Source organism: Peromyscus leucopus, unplaced genomic scaffold, assembly GCF_004664715.2.
Source record: "Peromyscus leucopus breed LL Stock unplaced genomic scaffold, UCI_PerLeu_2.1 scaffold_1679, whole genome shotgun sequence".
Classification (NCBI taxonomy): Eukaryota; Metazoa; Chordata; class Mammalia; order Rodentia; family Cricetidae; genus Peromyscus; species Peromyscus leucopus.
The window spans coordinates 9,209-23,261 of NW_023504863.1; the positions used below are offsets into that span (position 1 = coordinate 9,209).

Consider the following 14,053-nt stretch of genomic DNA (forward strand, 5'->3'; position numbering starts at 1 on the left):
ACCAAAAGCATGGTTTGTGAACTCTGTATCTCTCTAATGAAGAAGAAGTTCATCCACAAAGGCATGTATGAGGAAGATCTATGATGCCTGGTAGGTAAGTGTGGACCAGGCTTACAGGAACACAGAGCAAGATGCAGTAATAAAATGTGGTTTATCATGATTCCAAATACTGTGAAACAAATACATATCTGGAACTTCTAATCAGAAAACCTGAAGATACCATTTAAGTATGATAATGCTTTCTTTTATATGCATGTACGTTTTTGACACTGAATGAATCATTGGGAAAAAATGTCTCACACGCAATATTACTTCATTCTATTAAGCATGGCTAGGACTGCTATGTGCCCAAAATGTTTATGTCTCAAGTCTTACAGGGACCCATGGTCGTATAAATACGATTGTTCCTCATCAAATATTTTATTTATCTCTCAAAACACAAACTCATGCAATGTAAAACCTAGAAAGAATTTAAAGAGTACAGTGCTTTAGACTAGACTGTGATCCATAAATATTTGTCCCAGCGAGTGGGACATTGAAGGATGCTAGAATTCTCCAGACTCTGAACTGTTGGGAAGTTTGAACAGAGTCACCTTTCAAAAGGGAGAACTATCAACACCACTATTATGTTGAGCCATTTGGCTTCACAAATTTTCAAATGAGGCTTTTATGGGTTGAGTCATTGATATTTGACTTTTCACATAAAAATCTGTATCATGTGTTCTGAGAAAGCATTCAGGGTAAAGAAAAGATGGTCTCTATTTTGTAGACAGCTATGTCTCATATGAAGAATTTTACATATGAGTGAGGAACATTCTAAGGGGTCTTATTTCAGCTGGAAACAAGACAGGTCCACTGGAAAGACTTGGGAAACAGGAACAGCCCAGTTATGGATTGGGCAAAGAGACAATATTACATATCACTCTCAGTTGACTTTGGATTGGATGACCCTGGCCAAGAGAATGAGATAAAAGTACACACATAAGGATGCATGCCTACACTTAACGTGCTTAGATAAATCAATGTCTTTTTTGGCTTCTGCTCCTGCTTATCTAGGGGAACAAAATGTCACAAATGATTATGACATTAAATAAAACATTCATAGGTCATTAGGAATGGGTTTTCTCTCTGTGGCTCACATACACATTTCTTCCTTCTTTTTTTAACTGGAACTAATTTTGTTTTCTTCTCACTCAGGTGTCACTATCCACATACATCCTTTCTTACTATTGGTTTCAAACTCCCTACCTCCTCCACCATTTTGGATATTAGCAAGTGACAATTTTCCTTTAAGTATATTCTATCCTGTCTCCTCCGTCTAGAAGCCACTGTCAAATTTGTTCCACGGTATCACTATCCACTTTTTCAAGACAACAGTACCTTCTCCAAAATGCTGCCCTGTGCTCTGTACAGGATAATGTCTTCAATCCATGGTGCCACTGTTCCTGTTGATAAAGTATTGTTCTTCCCACACATAACTCTCTCTGAAATCTTACATCTATTGGTAGGGTTATATAGACTCTCAAATTAAAAAGTGACCTACACAAGACGTGGACCAAAGCATTCTTCAAACTAAATGTGTGTTCAACACAGGTTGCAGTGCATAGGTGATGTCCCTTAAATATGGCTTCCACAACAGACAGATGTATATTTGGTGCATGGATGAAAACTCCTACTTGATGTTTTTTTGGCATATTTCTTCTTGTGATAGCCTGCTTCTTTTAACCTGAATTTTTAGGTGATTACAAAACAATGAATTTCATTATGAACTTTCACATACATGCATCATTTTACTTTGGTCATTTGGTCCCATCAATACCCTCCTTTCCCTTCCTCACTACAAATAGTTCCTCCTCTACTTTCATGTCATACAAATTACATACATACATACATACATAGTGTGTATATTATAGAAAACATGATATTTGTATTTCTGAGTTCAACTATTTTGTATAACTTGATAATATCCTGGCCCATTTATTTCCATGTAAGACACATAATTCCATCCTCCTTTGAATAAAACTCCATTATGTATACATACCACATTTTATTTGTCTTGTTATCTTCTGATGGACATCCCAGCTGATTCTATAGCTTGGCTATTTTGACTAATACTATAATAATTATGGATGTGCATGCCATTCCATTATATATCCAAGTGATCTAGCTGGACTTCACAGTAATTGTTTGTTTTTGTTTTTGTTTTAACTTGAGGGACTGTCATACTAATGTCCATAGTTTCAGCACTGGAAAACGCCCACAAATTAGTGGTTATTTAGGTGATGTGGAAAGGTTATTTGCATGCTGTTTCTGCTGTCCTGATAAAACTTCAGCAGAATTTTTTTTTTTTTTTCAGATTATTGAAAGTTAAAATTTATTAAGCCATCATGTGCCAAATACTCAGGTTCAAATTAATTTCAAAATATATACAGGCATGTAATTAACTTAAAAATGAGAAAACTGGATCGGAAACTGCACAAAACTGACTGATGGGACTGAATCTTAAAAATCAAGGTCATCATCTATTACAAACTGTTTTCCCTCAGTACACAACATTCAATTGGTTCAAAATTATCTAGACCTTTAAAGAGTAAAATTTATAATAAAAAGCACTTGGTATTCAGTAGTGCCCATAACCCTAACAAATTTGTTCATAAATTCAATTAACTGAATCCATTGTTTTCTACAAAATAAGTTAATTTTAAGCAAAATAACCTCAGTGACAAACGCATTTACTTAGATGTTGAAGCTCTTGCACTAAGTTTTTACAAGCTGGTGAACACTGACAAATTATTTCTCCCACAGAACTATAACCACACATTCCCAGACAGTATAAATATATGGTTGAACTAACAACACACATCACCATTGTATCGATTACATAATAAAGCAAATGATCAAGTATCCAATCATTAAGTGACATAGCTGAAAAGGCATATAAAATATGTCTGCTCAGTTCATTAGCAGATCCCACGTCTTTTTTGCAAGAGAGGTTGGGAAGAGAGGGGAAAACCATAATTCAAGCAAGTTGGAAAACATATTCTGATAGGTACTGGAAAAAACAAGAATTTCAGAAATTTTGATTAAGAATTGGTTAGCTACAACAATGTATCTACCTTTTAAAAATATTTACTAAATTAAAGAGCATATTCTACATGTTCTGCACAAGACAAAGGCAACTTTTACTAAAAATATTTAATAGCCTCCTCCCATTCTTTTATCAGGCCCTCCCTGTTAAGTTGCACCTTTGGGTGCAAACATTAAATTAACTATAAGGCTTTTTTGTCTGGAGACATTATTGAAGAAATGTGCTTCTGTAACAAAGTCGATTTTCAAATGGAGGTTTCCCATAACAGCACAAAATAAGACAAAGACATTAAATAATCAGCACAAGACTTCCTAAAAAAAATATTGATGGCTAAGCAAACCTGATGTATACTGGTATGAGTGTGGGAGATGTAAACAGAGTGAGCAGGCAGATAAGGAGAGAAAAGCCCTGCAGTGTTTGAAATGACTGAAGGAATAAACCATGGAAGGTCTAGAGTGTTCTTAGTTCCTGGAATTTTGGTTCTGTATGATGCTAAAAATATACAGGTATTGTGCTGAGTCTTTTGGCACCTAATCTTTCTAAATTCCTTATATACTAATAATACTCTGGCACAGGGTACATTTAAGGATATAACTCAATACCGTATTTTAGGAAAGGTGAATTGGTACAAATAATAAGCACATTTTAAATGCTGACCAGCAAAGATCTTTTGCTAACTGTCCAAACAGGTTGATCAAACCCAAATATAGAGGTTGCAATTCTGTCAAGCTTGTGGCCTGGTAAAACTGGTTTTCAATATTACTGTGGAAGCTTCAGTAGACTTATTCAATAAGCCCATACGTTGGTTAATTATGTATGACAAATCACGTCCCATCTGAAGTTCCACTTCCAAGGCAATGGCATCAGGCACCCCAGTTTTATTGAATACAACAGTTGTTTCTATGACCATTGGAATCCTTGAAGCGCAGCCGCATTTTAGGACGGTACTTCTCCAGATACAAAAGTTGCTTGCTGTTAAAAGCTCCACGCCGCTTTTGTCTTATGAACTGTACTGCATCTTCATATTTCATTCCACCTTCAATTAATGCTAGGGCAACAAGCACTGGAGCTCTGCCAAGGCCTGCAACACAATGGACAGCAATACAGCAGCCAGGTTCTTCACGAAACTTAATCTTTACAAGACTTAACCAGTCATCGACAATCTGGTTGGATGGTGGTGCACCATCATCAAAAGGCCAATCAAGAACATGAATGCCTTCTTTCTCCACAAGAGTAGTGTCGTAAGTTGCTTCACATACTCTTACTATTGTGGTAACTCCATACTTCTTAAGTTCCTCTATAAATTTGTTTAAGGTCGCATTGGTTGGATTGTGTGTAATAAGAAATCTCATGTTCTTGTATGTGACTTCCACAGGAGCAGGGCGGTTCATTCGAGCCATGTTAATTTAGTTTTAAAAAACACCCAATAGGGTTATGAAAGAATTAAAAAATTGAATACAGAAATGATGCAAAAAAAAAAAACCAAAACAAAACAAAAAACAACCTGAAGTCTACTTCAATATTCAATATACTCCACTTGAAATCTCAGTGCTTTGAGTATGAACTTGGGAGAAATGGGCAATGAAATGAACCTCCTAACAAGAAGCAGTGATTCTTCAATCCAGTAATACTGAGGCAATACAAAGGAAGTGCACTGAGGTTTACCCCATCCAGGTCTGAGCTCTTGTCAAATGCTCTGCAGATTTCAATTCAACACGTCTGTGTCCAGGTTATCCACTCTTATGGGGGCTTCTTGGTGGAGTAGTAATGAATTTCTACAGTTCACTTGTCTGCATAGAGGTCGTGCTGTGCCTGGCAGTAATCTCCACTGCCCTTCAGAAACTCCATAAATGTGTGACCAAGAACACCACAGAACTGAGGAATATGTCTACTCATTGAAGATTGTGGCCTAATCATACAGCCGGTCCCGAGGCGGCGCAGGCGGCGGCGGCGGCGGCAGGGCAGGCGGCGGTGGGCGTCGCGGGGCGGCGGCGGCGGCGGCGGCGATGCAGGCGGCGGGGGCACCAGACGACCATGCAGTGAGCTGCCCGAGGAGCGTCGCCGAGCCGGCCGCAGCCCAGAGCCAATGCGCGCGCCCAGGCCACTTCAGCAGAATTTTATCTATACTCACTTTACCATAAAAAGGAAGCTCAGAGAGCCATGATAGCTGCTCTAGGGTAAGTCATGAGCAGATGTTGTCCCCAGGATCTGAAGTCACTTCTGCATGAGTCACACAGTCAGTCACCATACACCCATCATTCCTCCCTCCCATAAAGCAGCAAGGAGCCCTAATAGTTGACAGTGTCCTCTGATTCAGAAAAAGTGACACCCTAAACTTTTAACACAGAGGGAAACTATGTTTAGCTGTCTGGAATGAACAATGAATGTTAATGTAATGAAATGACTTTTCATAAGACTCTTCAGTGAGGATCAAAAGGTAATAAGCTTCCTCTGGAATTCCTCAAAGAAGAGGGTCAACAGGAAAACCTTGCAAAAGGGTGTGTGGTCATGCACTGGCCCTAGCCACTGGAACCATCAGAAACAGGTGTAAACAAAATGAAGCTGCTTAAAATTGGAAAAGAATGGGATGGTCAAGCTGGAACAGGGATGGAGTGCGAAATCAATGAAAGAGATACCATGATAGAGAGATATCATGGGGATAGAGAGAAACCTGGTGCTCTGGAAGTTGCCAGGAATCCCCGAGGATGACCCAAGATTGGACTAGTAGAAATAGTGGAGAGGGTGCCTGAACGGAACTGGCTTACCCCAGTGATCAAATCGGTGAATACCCTAATTGTCATCACAGAACTTTTCTCCAGTGACTGATGGAAGCAGATGCAGAGATCCACAGCCAAACACCAGGCTGAACTCCAGGAGTCCAGTCAAAGAGAGAGAAGAGGGATTCTAGGAGCAAGTGCATCAGGATCATGATGGGGAAACCTGAAGAGACAACCAAACCAAACTAGTGGGAACTCATGCAAGTTGGATCAATGGCTGTGGAGCCTGCATGGGACTGGACTAGGCCTCTGCAAAGTGAGACAATTGTGTAGCTTGATCTGCTTGGAGACCCCCCTGGCGGTAGAATCAGAATCCATCCCTGGTGAATGAGTGGGCTTTTTGGAGCCCACTATCTATGATGGGACACCTTGTGCAGCCTTGAGGCAGGGGAAGGGCTTGGACTTGCCTCTACTGGATGTGCCTCCCCCTGGGAGGCCTTGCCTTCTCATTGAGGGTAGTGGGCAGGTGGTTTGGGAAGAGGAGGCTGGGGGGTGGGAGGAGAAAAGAGGGGGATATTTGGTTGGTGTGTAAAATGAATGAAGAGATTTTCTTAATAAAAAAAAGAAATCTTGGAATCAAGGGACAGCAAGATTTAATGGACAAGGAGAATAACATTTTGAGTACAAAGATATTTGAATACATCATACTTATAGTAGTTAAAAACTAGAAGCATGCAAGTACATTTAAAATATGTTCTCTATACTGTAGAACATCAGATAACTATTAAAACCAAAGCCATGAGTATGTAGATAATAAAAATGTTTATAGAATAAAAATGGATGACAAAAATTAAAGAATAAAATTAAATAAATCTTCAAGTAGAGTTGGGCCTGGTGGTGCACACCATTAATACCATCATTTAGGAGGCAGAGGCAGGCAGGTCTCTAAGAGTTGGAGACCCTCACAGTCTATATCGGTGGTATTGTGGGAATTCATTCCACTTAACCATTGGCTTTTGGTGTATTTGACTCTGTGGGCGAGGTCTTGTCTGAGTACGTGATCGCTTAAGGAGAGAGGGGTCGATTTCTCTTGGAGCCAGGATACAGGGTCAGGCAGAGGACAGCGGCTTGCAGTTGGTCCCCACCAACCTTGAGGAGAATGGAAGCTGGATCAGCAGCGGGTCTGTAGCAGGTCTACGCTGCTTTGAATTAGTGAGTCTGTTTCCCCATCACACCCTTTAATAAATATATATATATATTTGTATATGTATATATATCCTTATATATACATATATATACACACACACACAAAAATTGGAAAGTAAAAGATAAAGAACAAGAGAAGGACATGAACGAAGAAAGATGGAGGAGAAAAAAGAAAAAATGAAGGGAGTGGGAAGATGAAGAAGAAGAAGACAAAGAAGCTGAAGAGGGAAAATGAAGGAAAGGAGGTATAAATGAGGAAGAGAATATCTTTTAAAAAGTCAAACTATAGTGCTGCAATCTGCATTAATTTTGGAAGCTCTTCGGGAAAGTTACCTGCATTATTTTTGGAATCTCTTCAGGAAAGTAACCTACTGTCATACATCATACTTTAATTCTCAGAGTCTGGTTCTCATGAATTTGTTTCCTTGTCTTATACAAACGAATTATAGGCTTCCTTGACTCTGTTTCCTGTTCTCTCATGTTGTCGGGTACAATGCCATGCTGCTCCTCTGACTTGGTGTTCTTACTTCCTGCATGACACTAAGGTGGCTGCCCAAGAAATAAATAGAGGAGTGCTGAGGTCTCAACTCCAGAAAGTTCCCTGATCTCCATCTCGTATCAAAGACCAACCCACAAGGGCTGCCTCAACATGAAGCTGGCAGTGGTCTTCATGCTGGCCGCCATCCCCATTTGCTGCTATGCCAGTGGTGAGTTGTGGGGAAGGGTGGGCTGCTTTTGGACCACACATTGCTTCTGTTCTACAGGAAGAAGTCCTAGTGCCTGAGACCCAGCACGTGTCAACAGTGGTACAAAGTGTCTGATGCAATAGCCCTAAAACTCAACACTAATTCAGACAATCAAAGAGGTACCACTGATGTGGGTTTGGTCCCAGTGCTGGAGCCGCATGTGATGTATCATTACCATGCAGGACGGCCCATGGTGATAACAGTTCTCCTGAGATCCATGGCAGGTCTTGGATTTGGATATGAGAGATTTTACAGGAAATGGGGAGGATATAAAAGACACTGGACCTAAGTGGGGTTCCTGAAATTGTACTCATGAATCTCATTAACTGTGGAAGGAGTTACTTCTCAAATTGTACCATGTGACCTAGGATTAAACAGTATGAGAGCCACAAAACAGACTTGTAGAAGGCAGTTCTGACCCCTTTTCGTCGGGCCATTTACTTCCTAGTCCTGCTGGTGGGGAGGACAGTTCATATCCCCCGAGTCCACTTGAAGTAAGGACCGAAGTAAGCTTTGTCCCTGAGAATGTAGTCAGTACAAACATGTCACATGTGTAATAGCCTTTGTATAATTTGCATTGTTTATGTTCTACATCACTTATCTGAGAGGTTGGTGCAACATGACAAGAAAGTGGAGTTCTCAGTTAACTTCATAGTAAAATCAGGGTTAGGCTTAGGCTTAGGTAAAACTAGTTCATTTGAACCTACTTCCTGACTCTCTCTTCCACTGGTTGACCAAATGACATCACTTCAAGTGCAAGCATTTATATTTTATGATACTTTTTGAGCAGACGATAGAGTTAATGGTGCCAATCTGGATGCAATATTTATAAACTTTTAAAATACTTTGCGGCGTTCACAAAATAGCACTGCATGAGATAGATCATGGCTAGAAAACAGAAAAACAACTGTTCACTGTGTCCCATCAGAATAAAACTTCTCATTTCTTGCGTGTCATCGCTGGCAAAGGTTGTGTGGAGTTTGACTTCCCTTGTTGGCATGTTAGGGACAAATTTTCAGGACCTAAAGGGATCTTGCAGTCTGCATCCATTTTCTGCATGGGGTCACTTCAAGTACTGGAGTTTCTGTTTAAGTGGCTTTGGAATGCAGACGGTCCAGATAACAGCAAAGTGGATAATATGTGGATATATATTATGTGATATATATAGTATGTAATCGTTAGAGGACGTTTGAACATATCCCACGATGTTCTCAAAATAGTGACAAAATGCGGCAGGCGTTGACGAGACCGAGCCCCAAACGCCGCCCTTGCCCAGCACATCGGCCTGCCGTCTCCTCAGCATCCTTGTCAGTGAAGGCTGTGTGGGGTTCGGCTTCTTTGTGCTGGTGCTGGGGTGTCAGGGGCAGTTGGCGGTTTCTAAGTGGAATCTCACAGCCTGCGTTTTCTGTCCCAGATTTGGCAGTGCCTCAAGACCTTTGCTAATCTGTGTTTCCTCTTGCACTCGAGAATGTGATTATCATGAGAGGTGACCCCTAATAAGTTCAAACCTCCAGCCATGAATGCCGTGTCTTTCCAGGTTCTTCTGGCTGCAGCATGTTGGATAATATTATTGAAAGAACAATTGACCCATCTGTTTCTGTGGTTGATTATCATGCCACCATAAAAGAAGCTGTAACTTTTCCCTATTATAAAGAGGCTGTGACCAAGTTCAAACAGTGTTTCCTGGACCAGAGTGAAGAAACTTTGAAAAATGTGCAAGTGATGGTGGTAATTATTGATTTCCCCTTTTTTTGTATTATATAACTATATAACGAGATATATATATATATATATATATATATATATATATATATATATTTCCACTAAAGAGGAAAAACCAGGTTCCAACTTTGTGACTAATAAGGTCAAAGCAAAACCTATCTATGTACTATTTTTGAATGATATAGTATGATTTAGTGGTGACATTTTGTTCAAGAAAGCCATTGAAAGACACAGTTGATATTCCATCTTATTTTGAAGACTTTAAAATAATGAAAGAAAAACAAAAATGAAGGAGCTCACCCAGAGATCACTCTCTTATCCATTACTTCCACGTCACACAAATACAGGTGCAGGCACACACATACACACACACACACACACACACACACACACACGAACACACACATACATAAGCACATCATGACATAGAGAAACAACTCAAATTTTTTTTTTTAATATGGAATGCTTCACGAGTTTGCGTGTCATCCTTGCGCAGGGGCCATGCTAATCTTCTCTGTATCGTTCCAATTTTAGTATATGTACTGCCGAAGCGAGCACAACAACTCAAATTTTTAATCAGAGAAAAAGACACTTGATTCTCAGGAAGTCCTGCTTTGTGTTGGTGATCATGGACCCTTTCATTTGCAGCAATAAAGAACAAGTGGAGAAGACCAGAATTTTAAGAACATCATGACTAACTGTCTCTTAAAAACAAACAAACAAACAAACAAACAAGCAAACAAACAAAAACCAAGTCACCCAGGTAGTGGTGGTGCAGGCCTTTAATCCCAGCACTCAGGAGGCAGTGGCAGGAGGATCTCTGTGAGTTCAAGGCCAGCCTGGTCTACAGAACAAGTTCTGGCACAGGTTCCAAAGCTACAGAGAAACCCTGTGTCAAACAACCAAAGAGAAGAAAAACAACAATAACAACAAGTCAATGGAATAATTTATATTCCTTTCAAGTATAAACATATAGCTCCAAAAATTTATCTAAAATGTCCCCTGTTTTCTTTTAAGCATCCCACATGTGCCAAACCTTAGGAATATGCCCAGTTTTAGCTAAAACCACAGTAATACATGGGTCCTAACAGTACTCTTATGGGCTTTCTACTTGGTTCTAATATATCCCATTTTTTTAGATCATTGAGGAATTTTTCAAAGTCACCCACTTTCTCTTAAGCAAGGATTCAATTGTGCAAGTGTTGAGAGAATACTAGCAGAGCAGTTCAAATAAGGGTCATCAAAAGCCTTCAACCACAGGCACCTCTAGCTTCAGAATGGATAGAGTGAGTTCCCATGGCAACAGCTCAGGGAATTTGGAAATCCGAGGGGAGAGGTAATCAAGGGGGAGTCTTAGGAGAAAGATCTCAAAACTGTTGGTTTCATGACTCCTTGTCTCTTAAACATGTACCTAGCCAGATTTTTCTCCTGGAACTTTCTGAAATATCGAATAGTAATTGAAAATATTGAAAAATAATAACGGAAAAAAACCCCAAGAAAATCTTTTTCTTTTCAATATTGGGCTTTAAGTAAAAGTTCAAAATTTGAGTCACTTCCTCATTTGCTTTTCAGGAAGCAATATACAACAGTGAAGACTGCCCAGAGGAGGCCTGAACAGCCTTGAGATCTTTGGCTCACAGGACTGATGGTCACAGGCCAGCAGCTGATATCACAAATCATAACTTTGCTTTCTTGATTTTATCTTTCTACCTATAAAGTGCAAGACAATTGTTGGAACCTCAAAGGCATTTCTTTCTACTTCATTAAATTAATTGCAAATACCAATTCTCCTTTTTGTGATCTTTTAAAACTGGGGCACTGAAGAGGCCTGCTACCCTCTACTCTAGGACACACACACCCTCGGCTGCCTCCCACACAACCTTAAAGTGAGACGAAGAAAGGAAATTGTCTCTTCTTCACCAGGCCTGAGTGTGTCTATGTGCTGAGAGCTTTTCCATGGGGTGCCTGTGGTAACAGAGTGTAAGAAATGTCTCCCACAGGCTTGTGCATTTGAGCACTTGGTCCCCAGTTTGTGGAGATGTTTGTGAAGGCTATGGAAACTTAAAGACAGTGGTGCTCCAGCTTCCTAAGGTGGTGACCCTTTAATACAGTTCCTCATGTGTGGTGATCCACAACCATAATATTATTTTCATAGCTATTTCATATCTATGATTTTGCTGTTGTTATGAGTTGTAATGTAAATATTTGGTATTCAGGGTATCTGATGTGTGATCCCAGTGGGTGGGGTTGGGACCCAGAGGTTGAGAATCACTGCCTTAGACGGTGATGCATTGCTGGGTGAAAGGCATCCTTCCCAGAGGCTTTGAGGTTTAAAAGCTTGGTCCCACATCATGTTTCCCTTCTCTGCTCCATATGTGTGTGTGAACATGTGCCCAGTCAGCTTCCTGTCCCTGTTCCATGTGTGTGGATGAACATGTTCCTGTCCCTGCATGTGGATGAACATGTTCCTGTCCCTGCTCCATGCGTGTGGATGAACATGTTCTTGTCCCTGCTCCATGCGTGTGGATGAACATGTTCCTGTTCCTGCTCCATGTGTGTGGATGAACATGTTCCTGTCCCTGCTCCATGCGTGTGGATGAACATGTTCCTGTTCCTGCTCCATGTGTGTGGATGAACATGTTCCTGTTCCTGCTCCATGCGTGTGGATGAACATGTTCCTGTCCCTGCTCCATGCGTGTGGATGAACATGTTCCTGTCCCTGCTCCATGCGTGTGGATGAACATGTTCCTGTCCCTGCTCCATGTGTGTGGATGAACATGTTCCTGTCCCTGATCCATGCGTGTGGATGAACATGTTCCTGTTCCTGCTCCATGTGTGTGGATGAACATGTTCTCGTCTCTGCTCCCTGCGTGTGGATGAACATGTTCCTGTTCCTGCTCCATGCGTGTGGATGAACATGTGCCCAGTCAGCTTCCTGTCCCTGCTGCTGTGTCGTCCTTGCCTGTTACCATCTTTTCCCTGCTGTGATGACTCTGACACTCTGAACTTTAAACCAAAATAAACCCCTTCTTCCCTAACTTGTTTCTTGTCAGAGAACTTTATCACAGCAACCAAAAATTAAGTACTAGAGTTGCCTGAATTTTTAGTTAAGAAAAACAGCATAAAAAGAAATATGCTACAAATAACACAGGAAGAAATCAAGTTATCCCTGTCTAAAGATGATAATTAAAACAGACTCTACCAGAAAACTCTTAGATCAAAGACACTCTATTAGAAAAGTATTAGAATGTGAGACAGAACATTAAAAAAAAAAAGCAACATCTCCATACACCTGTAAGGAACACACTGAGAGGGAATTTTAGAATGCAGTGCCATTCAAAGTAAATACCTACAAATGTGCCTGTCCTATATTCTTTCCTAGTTGTGTGATAAAATATCCTGACCAAAAAAAAAAACCTAAAGGAGAAAAAGTTTATTTTAACTCACATTTCCAAGAAATAACCATTAACTGTGCTGTAGTCACAGTTACAGGAGCTTGGAGCAGTGTTACACCACACCATAGTCAAGAGCAGAAAGTAACAAAGGCATACCCTCTCACTGCTCATCTGGTTGTACTCAGGCTGATTTCTCACTCATACAGTTCAGGGCTCCCTGCAGAGGAAAGGGTGCTGCCTATAGTGTCTGGGACTTCCCACATCTATTCACCTCATTAAGACAGCCTCCCACAGACATGCACACAGGACAACCCAATGTTGACAAGACCTCACTGAAACTATCTCTAGGTGAGTGTAGACTGTTTCAATGCAACAGTCAGCTAAGCAAAGAGGTGTAAGACTCCCACAATGAAACCTTCACAACTTTGAGGGAAGAAAATGGATAAGACATTAGAAGTTAGGCAAAAAACCTATTCTCTTGAATCAGCAAAATAAATATTGTTAAAATATACATATTATTGAAAAGGGCTACACATTCAATGAAATTACTGTCAAGACTCCAAAAAGTAATCTTTAAGGAAATAGAAAAAAAACAAACAAACCCAAATGTGAATGGAAACGTAAAAGCCCCTGGTTATCCTAATCAACCCATAGCAAAAAGAACAGTGCTAAAGGTGTAGCGATGTCTTATTTCCAACTGAACTTCTGAGCTATGGTGGGCGCTGAAACCAGCATGTCACTGGTATGAAAAGAGATCTAAGCAATGGAATATATTAGAAGAATAATCCCACACCAACATACACCAAAGAGGACAACACAACACAACCACAAAAAATAACAGGAATTAACAATCACTGGTCATTAATATCCATCAATATCAATGGTCTCAACTCACCTATAAAAAGACAAAGGCTAACAGAATGGATAAGAAAACAGGACTCATCCATCTGTAGCATACAAGAAACACACCTTAACTTCAAAGACAGACACTACCTCCGAGTAAAGGGCTGGGAAAAGGCTTCCCAAGCAAATGCACCTAAGAAAGAAGCTGGTGTAGCTATCCTAATATCTAATAAAATAGACTTCAAACTAAAAGGAATCAAAAGACATCAGGATGGGCATTACATGTTTATCACAGGAAAAATCCACCAAGATGAAGTCTCGATTTTAACATTATTC

At 40.3% G+C, this 14,053-nt stretch overlaps 1 protein-coding gene and 1 non-coding gene across 2 annotated transcripts; both read right to left on the bottom strand.

The window, feature by feature from the left end:
• Positions 1–2,355: 2,355 nt before the first annotated feature.
• LOC114689334 (protein tyrosine phosphatase type IVA 1) lies at positions 2,356–5,020 on the bottom strand. The gene is given in 2 exon segments (XM_028863674.2): positions 2,356–4,079; positions 4,081–5,020. Coding segments are annotated over 2 exon segments (675 nt in total). The 5' UTR covers positions 4,489–5,020; the 3' UTR covers positions 2,356–3,812.
• Positions 5,021–9,930: 4,910 nt separating this feature from the next.
• On the bottom strand, positions 9,931–10,037 carry LOC114689335. The gene has a single exon (XR_003733889.1). It is a non-coding gene; the product is annotated as a U6 spliceosomal RNA (small nuclear RNA).
• Positions 10,038–14,053: the final 4,016 nt, after the last annotated feature.